General features: G+C 35.7%; 2 protein-coding genes across 12 annotated transcripts in view; one reads left to right on the forward strand and one right to left on the reverse strand.

The window, feature by feature from the left end:
• The window catches only part of SCRN3 (secernin 3), a 40,457-nt gene that overhangs the window by 14,168 nt on the left and 11,402 nt on the right, over positions 1 to 14,887 (forward strand). For 4 of the 5 annotated variants that reach the window (XR_007517863.1, XR_007517864.1, XR_007517865.1 and 1 more), the window contains 3 exons: positions 3,025 to 3,187; positions 4,549 to 4,729; positions 7,886 to 8,264. Coding sequence is in view for 1 of the 5 variants with exons in the window: in XM_049887491.1 (XP_049743448.1) it covers positions 3,025 to 3,187; positions 4,549 to 4,729; positions 7,886 to 8,056 (515 nt within the window). In the remaining 4 variants the exon portion in view is untranslated. Of the gene's footprint in view, positions 1 to 3,024; positions 3,188 to 4,548; positions 4,730 to 7,885; positions 8,754 to 14,887 lie in introns of those variants that run through there. The other variant, XM_049887491.1, reaches the window with a different exon arrangement.
• GPR155 (G protein-coupled receptor 155) overlaps positions 1 to 14,887 on the reverse strand; it is a 100,390-nt gene that overhangs the window by 8,874 nt on the left and 76,629 nt on the right. For 5 of the 7 annotated variants that reach the window (XM_049887473.1, XM_049887476.1, XM_049887474.1 and 2 more), the window contains one exon: positions 11,207 to 13,193. The exons of 1 other annotated variant lie outside the window; for it this stretch is intronic. In XM_049887473.1, the coding sequence (XP_049743430.1) occupies positions 12,893 to 13,193 (301 nt within the window). In that variant the 3' untranslated portion in view covers positions 11,207 to 12,892. Of the gene's footprint in view, positions 1 to 11,206; positions 13,247 to 14,887 lie in introns of those variants that run through there. One more of the 7 variants, XM_049887479.1, reaches the window with a different exon arrangement.

Below are 14,887 nucleotides of genomic sequence, written 5' to 3' on the forward strand. Positions count from 1 at the left end.
CCCAGAACAACTCTAAAAGCTGGAAGAAAAAACATTATTGTTTGAGTGACCCACCCAGATCCAGGAGATAGGGAAGACTGCCTACATTTTAGGAAAAGCCTAACCTTTTATAGTACAATGTCTCTTTAAGGCATTTGCTGACTCCTAAACAGCACATATGAAAGATGAGGTATTACGCAGAAAGTAGCTGCTGAGTGGCTAAAAAGCTAAGCAGAGATCTTGGCAGTCTCATGGGTACAGAGGGACAAAAACTGGAGTTGAGGGCCAACCTAGAAGGTAGGGCCTGAGAAATAACCCAGGCTTTCTCCTGAGATCCCAGAAAGGCTAAACCTTAGGACTAAGAACAAATAGGAAGTAGACCACCCTCAACTGGACCAAGGTAATCTGCCCATGTCCTGTCTGTTTGCCAGAAGAAAATGGAAACTTCTGTGGAGGAAAGTATTATGGAGGGCCTCTATAAAATTTCATTTACAGTGTCCAGCATTCAATTAAAAATTACCAAACTTGCCAATAAATAGGGCCAAATGACTGAAAATTAAGAGAAAAAGCAGACAGTAGAAACTAACCTATAGGTTATCTAGACATTGCATTTGTTGGACGCAAACTTTGGAAAATTAGATGAAAATTTAGATGAGACTTTCATCAGAGAACTGGAATCCATAGAACAGAATAAAATGGAAATAATAGAACTAAAAAAAGTAACAACTGAAATTAAGAATTTAATAGATTGATTTAACAACAGATTAGACATAGCAGAAGAAAAAATTAGTGAATTGGAAGATCAGTTAAAAGTATTCTGATTAAAACACAGAGAGATAAAAGTTTGGAAAATACAGACAAGAGCGTAAGTTGAGAGGCACATGGGATTCATTGAAAAAGGTCTCACACCTACTGTAATTGGAGTCCCAGCAAGTGTAATATGGAGTCCTTGGGTATTTCAAATTATTAAACGCTTGACTACTAGCTGAAGGGTTGGTGGTTCGAATCCAGCTACAGGTGCCTTAGAAGACAGGCTTGGCAGTCTGCTTCTAAAATGTCACAGCCTTTAAAACCCCTTAGAGCAGTTCTACTCTGTACACACGGAATTGCCATGAGTTGAAATTGACTTGACAGCAACTAACAACAATGTGTGTGTGTGTATCCATGCGTGCCTGGCCCTTAACAGGTGTTCAATAAATATTTGTTGAATGAATGATAACTGAACAATAAAAAATCTCATCCTCGTCTTTAAACCAAAAGCCAAATCCATTGCTTTCCAGTCGATTCTGACTTATACTGACCCTCTAGAACAGAGAACTGTACCATAGAGCTTCTAAGGAGTGCCTGGTGGATTTGAACTGCTGAACTTCTGGCTATCAGCCAAATGCTTAACCACTCACTGCACCACCAGGGCTGAAGAATTTATAATATAATGGCAGAGCTAGGACCAGTATAGACAGGTCAGGAATGCTTACATGTGGAGAAGAAAAGGTCATTTCAGTTGAGGTGGGGGCATGAGGGTGGAGTTGCCAGAGCCTGAAGTTAGGAATAGGGTTGATGTAAGTTTATTTGTAGAGTAAAAGCCAGAGATGAGGGCAGTTAGGAAAGGAGGACCCAATAAGTAGTAGCAGGTATTGAAGGAGTTTTAATTTGATTCAGGAGGAACTGAGAGTCATAAATTTTGGAGAAGGGAATTATGACATGTGAGGAGAAGCTGTCTTGACTACTTTTGGAGGACTAGACTAGGGAGGGGTAAGATCATTTCATCTTGTCTTAAAGTAGTTAGGTTCTGAACCCCAGCTTTGACTTTGGATACGCAAGGCAAGGAGAGAGTTGTCTGAAGGTATAATTGGCTTTTTAAATTATTTGGTGGCAGTGTCTTCCGGTTGTGGAATTCTGATGCTTTGTGCAAAGATATGTTGGGGTTGCTAAAGGGATAAAATAGATTTTTTTCATATTTTTCTAATTATTGTATTTTTTTTCTAAAAAACTTAAAATAGGAAACTTTCTATATGAAAGCAGAAACAGAATGTAAGGCCATCCATTTTCATCATACATAGTGGATGTTTAAACTTTTAAAACAGTCCAGTAGAACTATCAGTGTACAGACTCCATTAATCAATAGTGTGTTTTGTCTCCTTCAGTCCCACTCAAGTTACAATTCATACTTTCATGTAAGATTATTAATGCCAGGCACAGAAATTATAGGAATAATTTTGTAAAGAACATTTTACATGATATTGGAAACTAACCACAATATTCTGTCAATATTTGGTTTTCAGAATAAATAGACTCAGATAATAGTTACTGAAATCACGAACTCATTGCTAACTAAATAATCCCTTGCTGTCTGCTTGATTCCAACTCATAGCGATGCTATAGGACAGAGTACAACTGCTCCGTAGGGCTTCCAAGGCTATAAATCTTTACGGAAGCAGACTGCCCTGTCTTTCTCCTGTGGAGCAGCTGGTGGGTTTGAACTGCTGACCTTTTGGTTAGCAGTCGAGCGCTTAACCATTGTGCCACCAGGGCTCCTTTGCTAACTAAATACTTCTTAATAAATTCTGTAAAAGCAGTGGGATTAAGTGCATCACCTTACTGTTTTCTTCTTCTTTAGAAGTTACATAGATTTTACCTGTTGCAGTGGTTTTGAGACTTTGCATGTTTTATAGTCTTAAAAAAAAATCTTCCTGTGGCAGTGGGATGAGTCTAATTGCAGTTATGATAACAGGGTTTATGGTCAATCTCTTATTTATACCAAGACCAGTATTTCATGTTATATAATCATCAGCAGGAAACCCTGGTGGCGTAGTGGTTAAGTGCTACGACTGCTAACCAAGGGGTTGGCAGTTCGAATCCACCAGGTGCTCCTTGGAAACTCTACGGGGCATTTCTACTTTGTCCTATAGGGTTGCTATGAGTCGGAATCGACTCGATGGCACTAGGTTTGTTTTTTTTTGGTTTAATCATCAGAAAAAGCAGTTTGTATTTGCAGGGCATCTGTGTATGCATATGTGTTTGGTGATTTTTTAAATCATTCCCTAGGAAACATAACTTTTGAAACAATGATGGAAATCCTCCGAGATAAACCAAGTGGCATTAATATGGAAGGAGAATTTCTGACCACTGCAAGCATGGTTTCTATTTTACCTCAAGACTCCAATCTTCCTTGCATCCACTTCTTTACAGGGACTCCTGATCCTGAGAGGTAAAGTCACAAAATACTATAAACCAGCAAGGGGTCAGGAGTAGGGGTAGAATCATTGGTACGTTGACGATTTTGCCAGGCTGATGTTTGTCACGTGAATGGGACAGTAATTTTGGGTGTGCTTTCTGTTCATGTTTTAATCTGCCATTTCCCTATGTGCGTAACAGCCATAACTCCTCTCATTTTCTTATGGGAAGAAAATGTTAATAGTTTTTTGTATGTAGTTACGCTATTCCCTTTTCTGGTAGTTTTTAGAAATTCACATTCCCAATATTACAATATTAGGTGATTGATAACAATTATTAAAAAAGGTTAAATAATGTAATTGCGCTTGATTTACATGGCTACTTGTGCAGTCATATCTAGAAACTACATACATGTAAAACTTAAAATATCTATGGTTCAGTCTTATATCTTAAGTAGGATTTATATAGACTCTCTTAACCACCTTGATTTAAGTGACTAGTCATTAGTATCTTTCACAAAACTTTATGTACATTACATTTAGGAATGATTTTATATTTTTTTATGTCTTAGTGTTATAGTCTTTGATATTATTAAAGATATTGTCAAGAAAATGCAATGAAATCTGTGTCCCCCTAATTAATACTGCTGCTCATTTTCATTGCAAATCCTAATCCTCAATCTAACATTGAGAATTATTTTTACCCTCTGTTATAGATTGAATTGTGTCCACCAAAAATATGTGTTGTGATTCCTAACCTCTATGCCTGTGGTTTATAACCTCAATTGAAGGGTTGTCTTTGTCATATTAATGACGCAGGATTACTGTAGGGTATGTCTTGAGTCAGTCTCTCAAAAAAAAAATCAACAAGATATAAAAGGTGCAGTTTAGGCAAGCAGAGGTGGGGGAAGGTAGATGCCAAGCCACATGGAGATCTCCAAGGAGCCAGGAAGCAGAAGCTGAAGAGACAAGGACCTTCTCCTAGAGGTGACAGAGAGGGAGCATAGCCCAGTGCCCTGAATTTGGACTTCTAGCCTCCTAAACTATGAGATAATAAATTTCTGTTTGTTAAGCCATCTACTTGTGGTATTTCTGTTCTAGCAGCACTAGATAACTAAGACATCCTTCACGTGTGGAGCTCATGGTGGAAAACAGCAAACTGTTATTTCGCTGCCATTGTTTATGTGCCAGGCCCTCTGTTAGATACATGAGAATACAAGGCTAAATCAAACACAGGAGATCCCAGTGTACCAGGGGAGACAGGTGTGACAGGAACAAATCAGTATGTAGCATCATTAATAAAAAACTTACAGCTAGAGGGAATCTTGGATTTAAAATAATGCCTAGTATTTTTTATATCACGGCATGCCAATTTAATAAAGGTTCTCTCTTCTAGATCAGTTTTTAAGCCTTTCATATTTGTGCCAAATATTTCACAACTATTGGAGACCAGTTCACCAACATTTGAACTTGAAGATCCAGTTAAAAAGAAGTCACATTTTAAGATTAGGCCTGACAGAAGACACCCACTCTACCAAAAACATCAACAGGCATTGGAAGTAAAAGATAATGATAAGGTATGATTAGATTATAGTCTTTGCTGTATCATTAAAAATAGCTTAATGTATGATTCAATCCATATTTTAAACTTTGGAATTTTAGCCTTTTTTCCTTCCTTTGTATAAAAATAGGTTTAAAAGTAGTTCAGATGCTCAGACCATGATAAGCCAAAAAAACCCAAACCTGTTGCCATTGAGTCAATTCTGACTCACAGCAACCCTATAGGACAGAGTAGAACTGCCGCATAGGGTTTCCAAGGAGTGCCTGGTAGATTTGAACTGACGACTTTTTGGTTAACAGCTGAACTCAACCACTCTGCCACCAGGATTGTATTATTTCTTGACTTTGCTTAAGAGTATGTTGTGACAGAGAGTCCCTGATGGAGCAGGAGAGAAGTGGGGTGCAGAACTCAAATTCTAGTAAAAAGACCGGACTTAATGGTCTTACTGAGACTGCAGAAACCCCAGAAGACACAGCCCCCAGACTCTCTGTTAATCCAGATCTAAAACCATCCCGAAAACCAACTCTTCAGACAAAGATTAGACTGGACAATAAGACATAAGACCATATTATGAAGAGCATCATTCTTAGTTCAGGTAGATCCACAAGACTAAATAGCAGCTCCTGTCCAGAGGCGAGATGAGAAGGCAGAAGGGAACAGGAGCTGGTTGAGTGGACACAGGAAATCCAGAGTGGAACGGAGGAGTGTGCTGTCACATTATAGGGATGGCAACTAGGGTCACATAACAATGGGTGTATTAATTTTTGTATGAGAAACTAACTTGAGCTTTAAACTTTCATCTAAAGCACAATTAAAAAAAAAAAAAAGATTGAAAAAAAGGAATTTAAATTGGAAAAAAAAAAGAGTATGTTGTGAATCTTTTAGAAAACTTTAGTGTATTAAACATAACCAAAAGGTCAGCAGTTCATATCTACCAGCCACTCCTTGGAAACCCTATGGGGCAGTTCTGCTCTGTCTTACAGGGTCATGTGAGTCGGAATTGACTTGGCAGCAACAGGTTTGGTTTTTAATATTTATCAAATACTATACACCAAGAACCGTGGTACTTTTATGTGAATTATTTTATTTAATCTTAACAACCACTTCATGAGGTAGGTATTAGTGTTATTCTCATCGGATAAAGACCTGAGACTAGGAGAATTTAAGTAGCTTACTTAGGATATATATAGTCCACACAAAAAATTATTAAATGTTAGTTAATTGACATTTTTTGTAAAGTAATATTGAAATAAAATTTTAAAAGCTGTTACTATCTTAGTTTTTATTTAATAAGTATTAAATGTTGACTGACAACAAAAAGTGGTGGGAAGATAATGGAATTTGAAGGAAGAAGTGTCAAAAGAGCTGGGTTCTAATCTTGGTTCTATAACTACTTTTCTGTCTTCAGAAGAGTCAATCCTATTGGTATTTTTAATTTACATGCCTTGATTCTTAATGAGATTGAAAATCTTCTCATGTTTATTGGCCATTTGTATTTCCTCTTAAATGACTTGTCTATTCTTTTTCTTTGCGTATTGTGGTATAGCACTTAAGAGCTATGGCTGCTAACCAAAAGGCTGGCAGTTCCAATCCACCAGGCGCTCCTTGGAAATCCTATGGGGGAGTTCTGCTCTGTCCTATAGGGTCGCTATAAGTCGGAATTGACTCCACAGCAATGGGATTTTTTTTTTTTTTTTCAATTGATTCTGGATTGTTTTTGGTTTTTGCCTCAAAGAGGCAGAAACGTATGCATATGAACCCTTTGTTAAATGGCAGTTTTTTTTCTCTCGGTTGATTGTTTGGCATTTAAGTTTTTAATAGTACTTTTGTCAGACAAAAATTTCAGTCAGTTACTCTTTAGTCAAAGACTATTTGCTATTCTTTTCCCTTCAGGCATCTTGATCTCGTGCTTCAAAAGGTCTACCTTACCTCAAAATAAACATTTTTTTCTAGTGTGTATGTGTGTATTTAAAAAACAAGACAAAAAAACAAGCCTGTTGCTATCAAGTCTATTCTGACTCATAGCGACCCTATAGGACAGAGTAGAACTCCCCCATAGGATTTCCAAGGAGCGCCTGGTGGATTGGAACTGCCAGCCTTTTGGTTAGTGGCCGTAGCTCTTAACCACTGTGCCACCAGGGTTTAATTAGTTCTTCACTACATCTGGAATTTATTTTTGTGTATGTTATGAGGTGGGGATTCTAACTTTGTTTTCCAAAGTGGTAATCTATTGTTCCAATACCTTAATAGACAAAATCCATTTTTTCTCCCCTATATAAAGTGTAATTTCTTCAGAAAAAATTAAATGCAGTTTCATACTGAAGTTCATGTTAAGGTTAAGAACCTTTGTCTGTGGAGTTCTTCCCCATAAATGGTTCAAATTTTTAAAATTATGCTTACTTTTTAGTAACTTTTTTCTTACATACTTTTTACTCTAGACAAGACATTCTAACTGATCACAATAAATATAGCAACTGTTTAAAGATTGCTCCTTTCTGTAAGAGTCATGGACCTTTTCCTCCTCCTCTGAAAGCAAGGAGGAAGTCATAGAGAAAATGTCTTTTCTTTTAGTCGTTCTTTCCCTTGAACATCATTATTATATTTCCTTTGTTTAATCCGATTATAAAAAACGGTTTTCGAGTCAATTCTGACTCATAGCGGCCCTACAGGACAGAGTAGAACTGCCCCATAGGATTTCCAAGGAGCAGCTGGTGGATTCAAACTGCCGACCTTTTGGTTAGCAGCCAAGCTCTTAACCACTGCACCACCAGGGCTCCAATCTGGTAATATTGGTTTTAAATACAAAAAATGTAAATTCATAAAAATTCCTCACCCTCAATTTTCATCCTATACACAATTATCAGACTTTTAAATTGTCCTGTTATTTGTCTTTTAGGTTTCTTGCTTATAGATGAATCCTACATAATTATTGCCTTTTCTACTAAGAATAATAATAATAATTTGATTTTAATACATTAACTCAATCTACAGCAATGATTCCCCCCCCTCCAATTTCACTCCTTTTATATCTAAAGAATAGGAGTAGGGGTACCAAACCAGAAGTAGAAACCAGAATGAATAAACCTTGTCTGTAGAGGTGGGTTGGAAGTTGGTTAGACTCATATATTTATGTGTGTGTGTTTATTTATTTTTATTTTTTAAAATTGTTTAGGAAAAAGCCAAAACAATGTTGGATGACATGAGGAAACTGGAGAAAGGACTGTTCAAAGAGATGGAATCAATCCTTCAAAACAAATATATTGATGTGAATGAAGTGGTTAATCTCTTTTCTCGATGTGCAAAAGATGAAATTAGAATTTATGAGTCGAGTATTAATTGTTAGTGACCACATAAATGGTCAACAATCTTCCTCAAAGTTACATTCTTTTGCCTGATTTATAAACCTAGTTTGAGCAGATCTGATTATTCTTTAGTAGTATTGAAGTGATATCCTGACTATTAATACTATGCCTAATCTTGCTGAAATACTGAGGAAGAAGACAACATTGGAATTGGACACACAGATATGGGCTCGTCAGGTGTTACTTTAGGTAACAGACTTGTGTTCTTTTTTAGCCACAGTAACTATTTTTTGTCTCAATAATTAAATATTCAATGTGTAAAGCATGAAGCAAAACCATGTATGGATTTATATTTGTTGTAATTATATACTGCCCTGATATCATTTTCTTAAATTATATCAAAAAACAAAACAGATTCTTGGTGTAATGGCAAATACTGCCTCAGGTAGTGAGTTGTGCTTTAGCACATATTAACCAGCTCTAACAAGAACACTTTCTGGACTTAAATATTGAGTCTCTGTCCTTAAATCGAACCAAAAACTAAACCCCTTGCCATCGAGTCGATTCTGACTCATAGGGACCCTATCGTCCATTAATTCTGTGAATGCACTTTTACTGAACCCAGATATGCTTTTTGTTAAGACTTTGGTGACCTGTGAGCTTTTAGCTCTAATTATCTAGTATTTTAGGAGCCATTCCCCCTTATGGACTTTTATGTTAATAAAATATTTTAGAAGAGCTTGCCTGGGAGCTTTTTGGTCTCAAATCTCTTTCATCTTTTATTTCTGTTCAGTTGGTAAAAACAGGAACAGGAAAATGGCAATGAAATAAAATTATTAGTGTATTACGAGCATTATTATAAAGGAGCAGCAATGTCTGCTCAAAGTTTATCAAACTTTGTTAAAATAATGCAAATACAAACAAAAAAACCCAACTCAAAATTAGGTATTTTTTGGTTTCTAGAAACGTCAGTTTTTGGTATTTGATAACATTGTTGGTCATTATCATTGAAATTAGGATTATAATACAGAAATGGGTCATTATATCTAAGAAGTGCCTAGGAAGTTATTTTTAAAATAAAAATAAAAGCTGTAATATGCCTGATATTGCTCGTCTAATACAGGGTTGCTATTACAAAGGAAAAGATGTCTAACTCAGGTACCAAGTTGATTCTGTGTTTGCCTTATGTACGGCTCAGTGATAGTCTCCCTAAATCATGAAGACCCCGGTCTGATCCCATACTCTTTTTCTTTTAATAGATGAGGGAACTAAGGGTGATCAGTTAATTGATTTATCCAGGGTCACAGACTTGAATCTCATTTCTCTCTCTGGTGTCAGCACGTTCTGCTTCTCTTTGCCACCTCCACAGACCAAACTTGCACCAGCTCTCACCCAAACGGCTACTGTAACTGTTCTCCCACACCCATTTTTATTCTTTATCCATCCACATGGGTTACTGCAGCCAGAGTGATCTATTACTAAACATTTAAATCTGATGATGAACTCCCCTTTCGAAACTCTTTTAAAGATTCATTTTTCTTAAGGTAAAGTCCCAATCCTTAACAGAAACCACCAAGATCCTCCTGATCTCCCTCTGTCCACATCTTACTGCACTTTACCCATTATTTTTTAAGTTTCAGCTATGCTGCTCTTTCAAGCCAGTTCAGTTTCTGATTTCATGGGTGTTCCCTCTTCTTGCATCATTCCACTCCATCACTTTTATGTTGTTGTTGTTAGTTGCTCTCAAATGGATTCTGACTCGTGGCAACCCCATGTGTGCAGAGTAGAACTGCGCAATAGGATTTTCAAGGCGGTTTTTGTCCTGCAGAGCTGCTGGGTGGGTTCGAACTGCCAAGCTTCTGGTTAGCAGCTGAGTGTTTAACTATTGTGTCACCAGGGCTTCTTTGTGAGGATAGGAACCATATTTGTTCCCATTTTTGTGTGCCCACTGTTTAAACCTGTGCCTGGCACATAAAAAAAAAAAAAAGTAGATGCTAAATATTTGTTAAATGACCATTCAAATAAAGTACCAATGGAGAGAATTTACATACCCCTGTTCTCTGCCTGTAGAAATCAGCTAGACAATCTATCTGTACAATTTAGTAACCTTTGATAACTCAGTCAACCTGTCACCTTTTCCCATATTCGAAATAAAGGGAAGGATTATTATAAGGGTATGTACATTAATTTATAAAATAGTTCGGAAGATTTTCACTCTGTAAAGCCAATGTGGTATTCAGGCTTTAGGTACCTGTGTGGGTAATTAATGCCTTAAAAAAAAAAAAATTTTTTTTTTATAGTTTAGAAAATAGAATGTTTTCTTAAATTTTAGCTGTGTCTTATGAGTAAATAGTAGCTGAAATTAAGCTTTATTTTTGTCAGCCTTAAATTTGTTATTATTTACCATTATTTAATGAAGAAAGGTAATAATCTAATAAACTGAATAGAGAAAAATAGTTTGCTTGAGCTTTGTTTCAAAAACAGTTCAACAGAGCAAATGCTTTCTTTTTTAAAATTAAATTTTCAAGTTTTTTCCATACTAATTGCAGAGATGTATAATCCTGTCTTTTCCTGAAGGACGGTGATACATTTATGATTCTAAACTGTTCCAGTCATTACTTATCACATGACTATGTAGGCCCTGTGGTATAAAGTAATTTAATATTTTACAGGTTATAAGATATGAAGGGGCAAAAACCAAGAGCCGTGTTCTGCTGCATAGCAAACAAACAATAGTTTTAAATTTGTTTTGCTTTTAGAAACTTACTGATCATTCATTATTATTCTAAAAATATCAAGCATACTTTACCTTATTCTATAAATATTGAAGACTGAGTACAAACTAGTCATGGAATTATTTATTGAGAGCTAAGAAAAGAACAATTATTGACTGCTGAAGATTAGTGTAACAGGGGTATGTTTAATCAAATCGTACCACTTCATTTTCCAAGCTGTGACCTTGCATATTAAAAATTGTGACCTGTGTGAAAAGGACTCTAATGTCATATTGACTCATTCATAAAAAATTATTACTGAATGCATAATTGGGAAAGGTACTGTGCACAGATCTCATAGAGTCACGAAGAATAAAACAATCTTAGGAAACCCACTTAAGAAAACGTTGAGAAATGATAGCAAAGACCTCTACAATGGCTTCTGCATTATTCAGATAAAGAAAAGACATTGGCATTGTAAGTTAAAATAGCTATTTTATTGAGAAAGTTGCTTTGTCAGTGAGAAAGTAACAGTTACAAATATTTTCATTTAATAAAATGAGCATATCCTTAATTCTAAAAACATCTCTTAAAAGTCTTCATTATCTGAAACTGCAGACCATTCTAATCCAGTGTTTTAGTATCTCCTGTGGAAAAGGATGTGGCAGCTCCCTTCGTGCAAATAACAGAACATACGTGATAGGACTTTTTCACAAACAAAACAAATTCTCCATTTGCATTTGAGTTGCCTGCATGCATGAGAATTAATATCTCTATTACTGTAACTATAAAAGTCTCCTGGAATAGCAGAGAACCATTTAGAGTCATAATGTGGTCTTTTTTTTTTTTTTTAATTTCCTCAGCAAGGCGATTTTTTAAAAAATCCCCATTCCCTATTCATAATTTAAACTGTATAGGTTAATACTAAAGTATAATTGTTAAATACACTAGGCTGCCATGCAGGTTTTCTTTTTTATTTTTACATATTTTTGCATTAAAAGGATAATGACACTAACCTTATAAATTCATCTCTATTTGGCTTTTACATATGAGATGCTAAAAGTATGAGATAAACAAATACTTGAAACATTTTTTAAATAAGTTAAAACTGGCACAGACAGGTAATAATTAAGTAGAGTTTCAAAGGTCATGTGAATGGCATCAAAATGAGGTAATTTAAGTTTTAAGTAGTTTAGTCTCTCTTTAATTCAGTAAGATAAAACTTATCTGAGGCCAACATTTAATAATTTCCCAATTTATAGACCTTTATACATGGGTACTTAAAAAAGACTAAATTCTAAATGTAACATGATATAAAGCTTAGAATTTTAAAATCTTGGCTTGTACTGTATAGATTTTTATTTTTACTATCAGGAATAGGTAATAGAGTTATCCTTCTGTACTGTGATGTTCTTGCAAACAGTAGAAATGATACATTACATGACAGTAGTTTTGTTGATAAAATTTAAACAAATTACTCAGATTATCATTTATAATACAAAAGTTAAAGATTAGACTATATTACTATTGGAAGATTGTGGACATAATAACATGGAGGTTCTTACTCCTGTCTTAATGGCACAGATTAGTATTTTGGCTATAAAAGCAAGAAATGATGGACCTTAAAGAAATAGTGCTTCCATTTTTTAAGTGTACCCTTTGTCAAGAAAATGGGAAAATAAAAAGAGTAAGAAGGCCTTTTATCAGAATCATTAAAATTCTTTTTTAGCAGGTGCTATTAATAAGTGCAAAGTTGTCATAATTTAAGGTTCATTTATTGTCAGCAGAATACTTGCCAAATTTGGCAAATTAAAAAAATGGTTAATCGGATGTTGATTTTGATTTTACAGCAAACAGTTGCAGAAAATAATGATTTTAAAACATTGGCATAATTAGTATTGTTTATAGTAATTATGTTCATTATCAGAACTTTAAACTTTGATTAGGTTTTTTTTTTCTAAGTCAGTTTCCTACATGTTTTACGTATACATAAAATTATAGAATGTCAGTGTCAGGTAGGAACACACTTCATCAAATCCCTTCCTTTTACAAAAGAGGCAACGGAGGCTCAGAGAGGTTGTGACTTGCCCAAGGTCACACAGCTAATCAGTAACAGGTCTAGGGCTAGAATATGGCTCCATGTGGGGTTCTCTCCTTCATAATTTAGGTTTTAGGGGAAAGTGAGGATGGGGATGAATGCTCAATTTCTTTATATCTCTCCTGTTGGAGGGTGCTTGCATTAGTAACAGGAGGACTCTGTTCAGAATTCTTTTGAAGAAATCTGTAAAACAAGTACTCATCCCGAAATTCATATTCATTGGTAATATGCTGAATGACTCCCCCTTGCACCAGTCTGTCTCCATATATCACAGCTTCACCACGGTCAGATGCAAGGCCGACTTCAATTAGCCAGTTCACTAGGTCACAGCCACAGAAGGTCCCAGCAGAAGTCTTTGCACCACACCTGCATGTCAAAGGAATGATTCACCCATATGTTCTGTAAACCTGGTATCAGCACTGCATGATGGAGGACAAGCAAGGAAACATAGAAGGAAACATGGAAAGACAGCATGATAGTTAAAGTATGATAGTTAAAATATAAAGGGTTTGTGAATTCACCTGACCCTGGAGATACCCACTGGAGAAAAGCAGAATTTGCCAATAATGCTTGTGAAAACAGAAAACAACAAATGGTACAGATAAATACATCTACGAAGTATTCTTTTTATAGTAGCATGGTCTTTTATGATCAGATCTATTCTGTAGACAACTGAAAATTATACATTTTCTAACTTACTATGAAGCCCTTGTGGCGCAATGGTTAAGCACTTGGCTGCTAACCGAAAGGTCAGTAGTTTGAACCCATCAGCAACTCCTCGGGAGAAAAGACCTGGCGGTCTGCTCTTGTAAAGATTAAAACCTAGGAAACCCTACAGGGCAGTTTTACTCTGTCCTCTAGGGTCACTATGAGTCAGAATTGACTTGATGGCACACAACAACAACATAACTTATTATACTCTTAGTTATAATAAGTAATTTAAGTCTCAGAAATACTAAAAAATATTTTACAAGCTCTTAAGAAGGGATTTTTTTTTGTTGTTAATTAAACTACTGAAATCAAACTTTATACTTTGAGCTTGTCATCATTCCCACAAATAGCCATTCCTGCTCTCTGCTGTCAAAACAATCACACTGATGTGTTTGTCTGGAATTTGCCTTCATTAGGAAGCAAGGGAAGAATAAGTGAGATCTGCTTTGAAATAAGTCTAAGATTTTAAAATGCACTTTGATTATGAATCTACTTGATTATTTAATATTTGTCTTCCTGATGCAAATGTAGGGTTCCTTAGGTATGAGCAAATAAATAAGGGAAAGACAAATGCAAAAACACAATTAATGAATTCTTCATATTTTCATACAAATATGTAATAGAAAACATGAATCTGTTCACAAGCATGAGTCAAGCTGTAAAACAAAATGCTTGACAAGAACAGCGAAGATCAAGATGGAATGAGAAATAGGTGACACAAATTTTTAAAACATTTAACCATAAATGAATATACATTAGCACTTCATATAAAATTTAGAAGAGATTAATATACAAAAAAATTTTCTCAAATACATAAAATCACAATATTTTAAAATCAGTATTTAGTGATAATATATCTTAGTTTATGCTTGCAACTACAAACATCACTTTCAGCAAAAGCCTGAATATTACAACCCATGTCTGAGCCTTCTTCCTGCTTGTTGATTCTTAATTTATATCCCAAACCTATCCCAGGCACAAACTGAATAATATTGTTTTCCAATGGCTGCGATCAGGCAACTATAATAACAGCCCACAGAATTGTACAGAGAGGCAGAGAGAGTGACGCTGTAGAGGCTGTAGAGCCTGGGAAGGGGCAGGGACAGGGCAGCACTATGACTGGTCAGTGCCCATTTGGCTGTCCAGGACTAAGGAAGCCTGATAGCTCTGCAAACACCAAGAGCTGTGCTTCCTTAGAGTCAGCAAGAACGATACGCCTGAAGAAGGCAGTGTGGAGTTCCCTTTCTTAATTTTAAAAAGCAGTTTAAATTGTTGAAACTATTCATAGGCAGTATTTTAAAATCATTTGGTTGGGCCCTTTAAAGGTGGCAAACTAACTTTTCTTCATA

This window comes from Elephas maximus, chromosome 6 (assembly GCF_024166365.1).
Source record: "Elephas maximus indicus isolate mEleMax1 chromosome 6, mEleMax1 primary haplotype, whole genome shotgun sequence".
Lineage (NCBI taxonomy): Eukaryota > Metazoa > Chordata > Mammalia > Proboscidea > Elephantidae > Elephas > Elephas maximus.